The 11168-nt window shown below is 43.0% G+C and overlaps 1 protein-coding gene across 1 annotated transcript; it reads left to right on the top strand.

The window, feature by feature from the left end:
* Window positions 1-223: 223 nt before the first annotated feature.
* On the top strand, window positions 224-10458 carry mmp9 (matrix metallopeptidase 9). Its single transcript, XM_061257219.1, has 13 exons — window positions 224-570; window positions 1178-1416; window positions 1844-1992; window positions 2632-2760; window positions 3335-3508; window positions 3986-4159; window positions 5280-5453; window positions 5917-6072; window positions 6550-6745; window positions 7231-7364; window positions 7944-8094; window positions 8856-8959; window positions 9315-10458. The coding sequence occupies exons 1-13, from the start codon at window positions 436-438 to the stop codon at window positions 9437-9439; spliced, it is 2040 nt and encodes a 679-aa protein (XP_061113203.1). The 5' UTR covers window positions 224-435; the 3' UTR covers window positions 9440-10458.
* The last annotated feature ends 710 nt before the right edge of the window (window positions 10459-11168 follow it).

The raw sequence follows: 11168 nt of genomic DNA, 5'->3' as shown, positions 1-11168 counted from the left end.
TAAGGCAGATATTTTGGAAACCCCCCTTTTTCCTTCACTTAAACAAAACTGAAAAAGGGGGGGAAAAAACACTTGTGTATGTAAGCATATATGCTTTCCACCCCCAGAAAACAGGAGCAGAGGTGGAGGGGTGATGCGTGCAGACTGGGCGTGTCAAAGTGACTAACGCATTTCAGAGCACATAAATACAGACTTCACAGCTGCAGGGACAGAGCACAAAAGGACCAAGACAGGAACACACCAAAACAGAAGCAGGAAGGAGAGAGAGAGAGACAAAACTTGAACTTTAAAACTGTATTAACTTCCAGACAATTTGAGAGATCTGGTGACAAGTTCTATACGTATGGTATCTCTTTAAAATCATCCTTTTCAGAGTGTTTTCCAGTCAAGCTTCGCATTATCGCACCAAAGACAACTGGGGACCAAGAAGTCGGGATGAGATCCACAGTCCTCGCTCTCCTTGTTTTGGGGACTTGTGCCCTGGGTGGGTGGAGTGCCCCGCTCAAATCCGTTTTTGTTACCTTCCCCGGAGACATACTCAAAAACAGGACTGATGCCGAGATGGCAGACGTGAGTTCTTCTCATCTGATATTCACTTTGTGCTTGCATAGGGTTGCAATAGTGTTGCTTAAGTTGTCTGCTTTTTTATATATTTGTTAACTGTTAATCTGCAGGCAAAAACCTTTTTTCTACAGTGCTTTTTCAGTCATAAAAATATAATTTAATCATTTGGAAATATAATGCCATGACAATAACTTATTCATTTTTTAAATACCTAATCTCTTGAGACATTGACAACATGTGTATAAACTGTCAGGGATCCTTGAGTTGCTTCTAAAATTGCCAGTAATCTGAAGCAATTGTAATGGTGTCTAAAAGGTTAAAACATATCAAATAGTAATTATGCCAGGTCTGATTCATGCTTTGCCTAGAAAAAGATTATAATTAGATTTCGACTGGATTCAATTTGATTAAAGTCAATTTGATTCTGTCAGATTTAAATATTTTTCTCGCTGCGAAATACAAATGTATTAGATTTAAGTGAATTTGGCTGTATATGAGCATAGTGATGCATATCAAATGCAGAAGGACTAGATTGCATTCGTTTACAGCAGATGAGACTGCATGAGATGAAAGTGATGTATCTCACCGGTGAAATGACCTTGTGTCCTTGTAGGATTACCTGCGGCGGTTCGGCTACATGAACGTGCAGCATCGTAGCGGCCTGCTGCCTGCCATGTCCACGTCCAAGGCCCTGAAGAGGCTCCAGAGGCAGCTGGGCCTGGAAGAGACCGGACAGCTGGACCAGCCCACGGTCACCGCCATGAAGCAGCCCCGCTGCGGAGTCCCTGACATCCGTAACTACCAGACCTTCGCCGGGGACCTCAAATGGGACCACAACGACGTTACTTACAGGTAGGCCCGTCCAATCACAAATAAGATCGGCTGACCCGATCGATGTCCTGCTATTGGCTCCATTGATGTTCCATTCTCCCCTTAATCCATTTGACCCATCCAGTCTCATTTTATAGATCCAGTTTTGTGGTGGTTCCCAAACAATAGGTTGGGAGGGGCTGAGGGGGTCTGGAAATCATTGTGAAAAAAAAGAAATTGCAACAAAAATTGTAATTAACACCTGGGTAAAATACATAATTTATTTGGATTCAAATACTTCTCTGTGCTCGATTGATCTGGAGCCAATCTAGAGGACCAGAAGGCATGGTTTGCACTTTTTGGGAGTATTCCATTGGTTCCAATACACCATGTAATGCGTAAAAGTATTTGAATCCCAAACTCTTACGTTTGAGGTGAACTGAACGTAGGCTGTGGTTTCGCTCCGCAGGATCATGAACTACTCCCCAGACATGGAAGCCTCTGTGACTGACGATGCGTTCGCACGGGCGTTCAAAGTGTGGAGCGAAGTCACCCCACTGACATTCACACGCCTCTACGACGGGACTGCTGACATCATGGTGTCATTCGGGAAAGCAGGTGAGCCAAGACGAGGCGCTGCTGTCGCACTGAGCCTGGGCAATAGTGGCCACTTTTACGTTTAAAGGTACAATAGGTCATTTCGGACAGTCGAGAGAGGAATTGCAACAACAAAACACCCTCAAACCACAACACTGTTTATCTCTCCCCCTTCTCTGTGAATGCCAATGTTTTAACACAAAAATCTTACCTATTGTACCTTTAAGGTTAAATTAGGACTTAGCCAAATCATTCCAGACACCAGGGTTGGGTTTCAATACCATTTCAGTGCAGTTAGTTCAGGAAGAGAGATTCAGGTTCCTGAATTAAGAAATTGGCCAGACAGGCTGAATTCATGTTGAAGCTACATCACAGATCTGAATGCGCCCAACCAATCAGCAGCCAAGCATCGACAGTTCCACAATTTTCCATTCAAGATCTCAATTTCAGTTAGGTTCTGCACAGACTGCACTGAATTGAAGTGGAACAGAACCTCCATTAAAGGCAGCAGTTTAAAACGAAAAAGAAACAGAACCGGTTTTAAGGCCGAGCCTCAGAGGAGACGGCAAATAAATATCTGTGTGTGTGCGGTGCATGATGGAAAATCACGCAGCAGGCGGAAGGATGAGAACGACGCGCAACATTGCTTTTTTGTTCCAGATCACGGAGACCCCTACCCTTTCGATGGCAAAGATGGACTGCTGGCTCATGCCTACCCCCCGGGCCAGGGGCTGCAGGGAGACGCCCATTTCGACGATGACGAATTCTGGACCCTGGGGAAAGGCCCAGGTGAGCACCAACATGAATACTGTACCTGATTCACTCATCCTGCTGTGGTTAACCAGCAATACCCAGCCTAATTTATTCTCTCTTATTTACTTACGCCATGTCGGGTACTGATTTATTCTTATACGTCTTATACCTGGATAAATCTGACAGGGCCGTCGCTCGTGGGTTGAAAAGTGGTGACAATTATAGAGGGCCCTCAAAAATTCCAGTAGGATGGGGGGCCCAGAGCAATATTCTCTCGGGGGGGCCCAGAATTCCTAGCTATGCCCCTGACACCTGATCCTGAATCCTGAGAATATGCAAAGCAGACCTCATCACAAATTATCACCTGACACTGACGGATCCACAAGCATGGTCCTTGTGTTTTGGCAACTTTACAAATGTTTGCCGGACATAGAAAGACATAGATAGAACGTAGAAATGTTCATACCTCGCACATGCTGAGCTAGCGTTGATTCCATTTTTTGCATTTTCAAGAATTTTAGAAGAACCTTTTTTTTTTTTTTAAAGTTAACATTAGAGCGCTCACCTCAAATGTTCTGAAGTTCATGAAAAAGTCGACATCTGTTTACAGTGGTGACGACCCGCTTTGGCAACGCTGAGGGTGCGATGTGTCACTTCCCGTTTGTGTTCGAGGGGAAGTCTTACTCCACCTGCACCACCGAGGGGCGCTCTGACAACATGCCCTGGTGTGCCACCACAGCGGACTACGGCAGGGACCAGAAATACGGCTTCTGTCCCAGTGAACGTGAGTTTGTTGTTGGCTTTGGTGAAATAAGAGTTGAAAGCTGAATTTCTGAATTAGCTTTAAGAGATTCGGCACTCTCAAAACAGACACGTTAAAAAACAACTGTGACGTGTAATTTTTTTTAACACACGTCAAGTTCAGGACAACACAGTTTCACAGTGTTAAAAGCCTTTCTTTGCAACAGAAATTGTATATTTGCAACACAAAAGTAGCGCGTTTGACACCAAATGTTGAATTTGTTGAAAGTAACACAAAAGTGGAACAGAACAGAACTTTCCATAAATAATGTGAAATGCAGTGATTTAAGTTTACATTTCTAAGTAAAGATTTTCCCTCTCTGTTGTTCTTGTTTTGGTCTTGGTTTTTCTGCATTATACCTGTGCAGCAGTGAAGTCTATCCATGTACGCACTCTAAAAGGTGTTTGTCATATTGCTAAAGGTTTGCATCTAAGTGTGAACCGCTTTCCCTCCCCGCAGTTCTGTACACGTTCGCCGGTAACAGCGACGGGGACAAGTGCGTGTTCCCCTTCGTGTTCCTGGGGGAAAGCTATGACAGCTGCACCACAGAAGGCCGCAGCGATGGGTACCGCTGGTGTGCCACCACCGACAACTTCGACCAGGACAAGAGATACGGCTTCTGCCCAAACCGAGGTGAGGCGGGTCAGGCGCGGGCTTGGGGAAAACAGGAACTTAACCACATAAAGACAGTTGTGGCTCCGTAATCAAGGGGGCATGTGTTCCCGATATGGTTTGGATGCACTCATACACTAGGCGAGGTCAGCCCTCACTTCCAGTAAGGTTGGCGATGGGAGTTTGAGGGTTCAGGATCCTTGTAGAGGGACGTTCTTTTTGGAGAAGTTGGTTGGAACTATAACTCAGCACACGTATCCGTCCGTCTTACGCTGGTTGAGCACAATGATCCGCGTACCTTCTGAAGGTAGAGCAACCACCTTCTTCACTGCGCTCAACCAACAGAGTCTTTATGCTAAGTTAACAAGGTATATTTCCAAAATGTTGGTATAGTCCTTTAATTCCCTAAATAGAAGTTCAACGAGATATCTGTGTTGAGGTGTGCTTTGTTGGAGTTGCAATGAAAACCTGTCAGTTACCACAGAGTTCTTCTGTGTGAAACCAATACATTGTGGTTTCTCATAACAGTGCCTGAGACAATCAACATAAAACAATCTGCACATAGCTTGTGATGTAAATCTCCCTTGACGAGGCTTCCAAGACAAATATTTTCACAATCCTAATAACAGACCTTTGTCAAATAATTATCCCAAAATATAATTAGCCCTTTAAGCAAGAGTAAAATAGGGAGGTAAAGCGGAAGTCACGTTGAATGGCATTTCCAGTGCCATTCATTTACTGCTAAGTGTTATGCTAGCAGATTTCATCAAAGACGGCAACAAAAACTTCATATAAGCAAATGAAGCATTAAATCGTTCTACAAAACAAAATTACAAGGCTCCAGTTATCCGCAAATAATGGCTATGCAGCTTTTCGTCGCTTTTGAAAAATGTTCAACATTACGTAGTTTGCTTGTATTTATCTTCGCTGCTATATTTAATAGGGAGCAGAATACCAGAAGTATCATTCCCGATACACCTGCTTTACCTCCCTATGCCTGCAGATTAACAACCAGTTTAAAAGGAAATTACTTATTTTTGAAAATATTTTGACTAGCAGTTAACTAGCATTTAAAAAGTACTTTAAAGATAATTTAACCCATAGAATAGTAATACTGACTGTGATGCTCTCCGTGTGGCAGATACGGCAGTGACAGGTGGGAACTCTGAGGGAGAGCCCTGCCAGTTCCCCTTCACATTCCTGGGAGCAAGATACGATTCCTGCACCAGCGAGGGCCGCGGAGACGGAAAACTGTGGTGCGCAACAACCAGCGACTACGACCGCGACAAGAAGTGGGGTTTCTGCCCCGACAAGGGTGAGCTCATCAACCTTCCTATGAGAACACGGACCACAGAAACTCTGAATACTTCGTCAGGTCCTCCTACAACACCAGGAATTCTTTCCAGCTACACAAATCACTTACAAACAGACCAGATGCTATCAAGCACTGTGTCAAGCCTGGAGTTGAACACACTTTGCCTCCATTACATAACTGGGAAGCTGTTCCACGCATTGACAACTCTCTTGGTGAAATGTTTCCTGATACCTTTGTAGTATGAAGCTTTAGCTTGTTTCCACTGCCCCCTTGGTCTTCTGACAGAACTCATTCTGAAATAGCATCTGTTGTCCACTTTGTTTATCACTTTTGATAATCTAAGAACTTCAGTCAGGTCGCATGCCAATACCCCTCAACCGAGATTTCACCAGATTCTCAAGATTAAATACAGTAAATACAGGTGAAGTGTGTGTGACAGTGTGTTTGTCCGATTGTCCCACAGGGTACAGCCTGTTCCTGGTGGCAGCTCATGAGTTTGGACACGCTTTGGGTCTGGAACATTCCAACATTCAGGAGGCACTCATGTTCCCCATGTACAGCTATGTGGAGAACTTTTCCCTCCATCAGGATGATGTTGATGGCATCCAGTATCTCTATGGTGAGCTACAAACTTTATTTCTAAAATGTAATAAAGCCATACAGTATTCACACTTTGAAGTAGGGGATGCATTTCCAAAGTCATTCCATTATCCCAGGGGTGCACAGCAAGGGCCGATCCGCTTCAGGGTTTTGTGCTAACTTCTGCTCTCAATTATTTAATTAGCTCAATAATGTCTTGATCAGACATTTTGTATATGCACCAGGTACAGCTGCAGACTGCAAGTGTATCCAAAAGATTTTACTGTGCTCAAGTACAGGAGTGAACCAGCATAATTTCTAGAGCTGTCAAGAAAATAATTTGAGGTAATTAGTTGAAAAAAAAAAAAAACCAGCTCGCAGACCAGCCCTCCAGGACCAGATCCGTGCACCCCTGCTTCATAAATATGAATATTTCTTGTTCCATTTTCTAAATTCCAGTGTTAATAAGGCATAAGCAGTTATGGTCTGATCTGAAATGCCCCATTCTTGCTTATAGGCCCAAAACCTGGCCCTGACCCTGGTCCTCCTAAGCCTACCAGCGTCGTCACTGACCCTACCCCCACCGAGGAGACGACACCCCAGACCACTACCTCTACACCCATTACTGTGAACCCATCCATGGACGCATGCCATATGGACAAATTTGATGCCATTACTCTGATCCAGCAGGAGCTGCACTTCTTCAAGGACGGGTAAGCTACGTAGCAGCACAGCAGAACACAAAGATCTTCCCCATCATACCTGCACACTGCATCCCCCAAATAAGAACCTACAATTGCACAATTTGCCATGGCAGGCCGTTAGTGTAACTGAAGAAGATGAATTGTATCATTAAACCTGTTTTGACACTTTCGCTTTAGGCCAAAGTATGGTCCGATGTTTCCTAGGTCATCCAGGAAGCAGGAAAACATATTTTTGGTTCAGACCTTTGGTTCAACACCTTTATGTGTCTGCTATAATCCAAATCAAAACTACAGTCTGAAGTCGGTTCTAGTCAGCAGCGGTGTGTGACAACTAGTTTCCTAATTGGTGCTAAACTTGGGATTGGCTGATTTAGTGGTTCACTGATTGGATAATTCGAGAAAAGATGACGAATCAGAAATTGATAGTGGTTGCTTCCCAGTGTTGGTAATGGTGACGTTCTCTAACGTTTGGGCTATCGCCTCGTCCTGTGCAGACATTACTGGAAGGCGTCCCCGAAGAACGGGATCAGGGGTCCTTTCCGCACCTCAGAGAGGTGGCCTGCCCTGCCCTCCACCATCGACTCCGCCTTCGAAGATCTGCTCACCAAGAAAGTCTACTTCTTCTCAGGTACATACATCTCCAAGGAAACAGCGCCGCATCGTGCCCTTTGACCTCAGTGCTTCAGCACATTTAGTTTTGACGGTAGTTGAGGGAATTACTTTTCTTACTGTAAATAAACCAGACCTGGTTCGCTTACTTTATTTGCCATTTAGACACCGGTCAAGTCAAACGGATTGCAGACGGTTTAGAAAGGAATATCTTTTTTTATTTATTCAGAAAGAAATCCTGGTCTATTATCCAGATATGACCAGCTTCCAGCTATTTCAAAGCATAGCTTTAGCTGGTGAAACCATGTTGAGTACGGAACTGGTCCACCAGCTACCAGCTGTTTCAACTGGAGCTGTTTTTTTTTCGTATTGTTTGATGTCTTGATTAATAGCACGTTTCATTGAGAATTCTCATAGATATGCAGAGGTGTCTTAAAATATTACCAGCATATCAAAGTTAAAAAAAACATATTGGACACAGGCCTGGTAGTGACACAGCGCATTAGCCCACCCTTAGCACAGACGTGGGGTGAGGGCACTGTCCCTGGAGGAGTATGGGCTCATGTGTAATTCAGGAAGACTCTGCTGCCCCCTGCAGGCCGCCGGGTGTGGGTGTACACTGGGAAAAGCGTGCTGGGGCCCCGCAGCCTGGAGAAGCTGGGCCTGCCAGGCAGCCTGGAGCGTGTGGAGGGATCCCTGCAGCGGGGGAAGGGCAAGGTTCTGCTCTTCAGCGGAGAGAACTACTGGAGGTGAGAGCCCACAGAATGGCGGCACTGCTAAGAGCTGGGTCAAAAGCGTCATCGTTTCAGATTCAAACACTTATACTCTTTACAGAGCTTGTCTAGTGTAGTCGCACCAATGAAATACTCTTGAAAAATGGCAAACCCCACCTTCTTGTCCTTACAGAAAAGTATTTGAATACAAAATGGTTACTGTAAGTGTTTTCTGAGTGCAATAATGTGGAGTAGCATCGAGTGTAGTGCAAGGGTCCTCTTTTAGCGGAATTAAAATCCGTTAGCAGACATTCGTGTGGCATCTTTACTACTACCAATGTATTCCACTGCATGAGAGCTGGGCTGAAACACATTCTGCCACGAGTGTTTTCCACTTCTAAACCAGGGCAGCTCAACTGCGGTCCTGGTGGGCCGATCTGCGTGCAGGTTTTTCGTTCCAAAAAATCACATTTCAGTTTTCTGACAATTTTATAAACTCTCGTACTTGAGCACCGTAAAATCTTTAGAATACATTAGCTGTAGCTGGCGCTCATAGAAATGTCAGATCAAGATATGACTGGGCTAATTAAGACATTAAAAGCAGAAGTTGGCACAAAATCCTGAAACAGATCGGCCATTGCTGTGCACCTCTGTTGTAAATCTATCAAACGTGCACGCTGGTTTCATGAGTGCAGCAGGCAATGTTTTCCTGAGGCATTCAAACAGCAGCCATTAATAGTGCATGACCTGTACCTCTGTAACCTGTACTCAAATGCTATCATGAACTGCCACTACAGGCTGGACGTAAAAGCGCAGACCATTGACAAGGGCTACCCGCGCTACGTGGACCAGGTCTTCGGAGGTGTACCCATCGACTCTCATGATGTCTTCCAGTATAAAGGTCAGCATTCAAGTCACAATGTAATGTTTCGAAGTTATGGTGAAAGTTATGGTGAAAGTCCACAAGATAATAATAATAATAATAATAATAATTTACACCCATATGAAGAAATACCATTCTTGTTTGACATTTGTTTCAGTTAGTAACACGATCAGTTGAAAATTCTATAGGACCTGCATAAGCCTCTTCACATTTAATGTCAGTTCAGGCCTAAAGAATTTCAAATGAGTTATCTGACGCCGATATGGCAGATATGTACACAGTACATGTATACAGAAAAGGCAGTAGAATGTAAAGAATATGTGTTAGCAGTGTATAGTTAACCACTTTAATGGTTCGCCGTTTCCCTCTGCAGGACACACCTACTTCTGCCGCGATCGTTTCTATTGGAGGCTGAACTCCCGAAGGCAGGTCGACCGGGTCGGCTATGTCAAGTATGACCTCCTGAAGTGTTCCGACCCGTCCCACCGCCGTTACTGAGGAACATTTCTTTGCAGACGTCCTCAGAATAATGAATTTGCGGCAAGCATTTTGTTACCCCTGTGGGATTTAACTCTTTTGTCGAAAAGAGTTACATTTTTCAGCTGAGAAGCCCGACGAGAGGGTTTGAGAAGGACACGTTGCACCTGCAATTCTGAAAGGTTTAATAATCGACTTTGATCATATGACATGGGGATATTTGTCCTCGTTCACAAGGCTCTTTCAGAACATAGCACTTGAATTTCGTAAAATGGTTTTTTAAAAAAAACTGTTCTATAAAAGTCTGTGCATGTGCCACTTTGAAAGTCTCAGTGACACACTAATACATAAATATTTTTTGCACAATGATGTACCACTGTGATGTACAACAGTGGGCCATTGCCAGAACAACCAGCCTCTTTGGCTGGTCATAAAAGCAATATGCTGTAATATAAGTGAATGAACTCTGTTCTCACATCCTACCTTATCTGATTTATCACAATAATTAATTATAAATTATGTAAGTGTCCAAATAAGTGTCTTTGGGTGAAACACAAAGACAAAAGAGTAACAAAACAAATCGCTTCAAATCTGTGAATAACAAATTTGCACTCATGTTGCAAATTATTGATCTTTCTGTCATGTGCATTTTCACCAGTGGTGAGAAAGTTAAATCAGCTGTGTAATAATTCAATACAAAAATGTGTGCCTACATATTGTTTAATAATTCCTGCTGAAATTAAAGTTTCTGATTTAGCAGACCGAATTATCGGTCTATTTTTTTTACTGCTTTTATCCCGTTTGCCTGGAGCAAACTCTAAGTAATTTGTGTCTGCTTTGAAAGCCTTGACTATTTAAATTGTTTATTTTTTATTTGAGTTTTAACATATGCATTTTTATTCTTGGTATGCTTATGAAAATGCCTCAATGCACTGGAAGGCATGTTAAAATCTCAGTCCAATATTAAGTTATTTCATAGCTCAAGGGAAATATTGTCAATTTGTAGAACTGCAATAAACAAACTATTACAATTCCTCATATGTTGTTTGCTCTGTGTCATATCTTTGTTCAATGATCAAAAATAATTAAGAAGAAATGCATAACTATAGGTAGTGAACAAAAAAACAACACCAATATAACTAATAAAACACTATCACAGAATGAGCACAAGCCTTTACTGTTGGAACACTGCTATCTTTACTCTCTCAATTTGAAATGCAACCAGTTTCCTTTATGAATGTCAAAATTGCTCAGTTATTGCATATTAGGTCAGGCGACTGGGACAATCCAAAGCCTGCAGTGACCCCATGAGGAATTAGAGGGTAATGCAGTTTGAAATCATTTTGGGTCACATGGCCTAGATTAGTGGCTCCCAAACTCAGTCCTGGAGTACCCTTGTGGAAGCTGTTTTTTGTTCCAACCCCAATTACCACTGCATACTTTTAACAAGCTGTTCATTCTTAATTAGGTGCTTTTCGTCTTAAGGTCAATTATTTACCTTAAACCACATTATGCCAGAAAAATGCCAGCTTTGCAATGCCATGAAAAATAAAATGACCACACTATTATGGTTCTTATTGAATCATCTTGCAAGCAATTACTAGTAATTATAATCTTTAAAATGGCTGACCAGATGTCAGCACTCACCAATTAGGAACCTACTGATTCACTCTTTTGATCAGTTAAAAATAATTTACCATGTTTTATGCAATTTGTCTGCAAAATGTATGCATTGTATGCAATATAGCAC

This window comes from Conger conger, chromosome 10, assembly GCF_963514075.1.
Source record: "Conger conger chromosome 10, fConCon1.1, whole genome shotgun sequence".
Classification (NCBI taxonomy): Eukaryota; Metazoa; Chordata; class Actinopteri; order Anguilliformes; family Congridae; genus Conger; species Conger conger.
The sequence above is the reverse complement of the archived record's forward strand: the minus strand, read 5'-3'. Positions and strand labels throughout refer to the sequence as shown.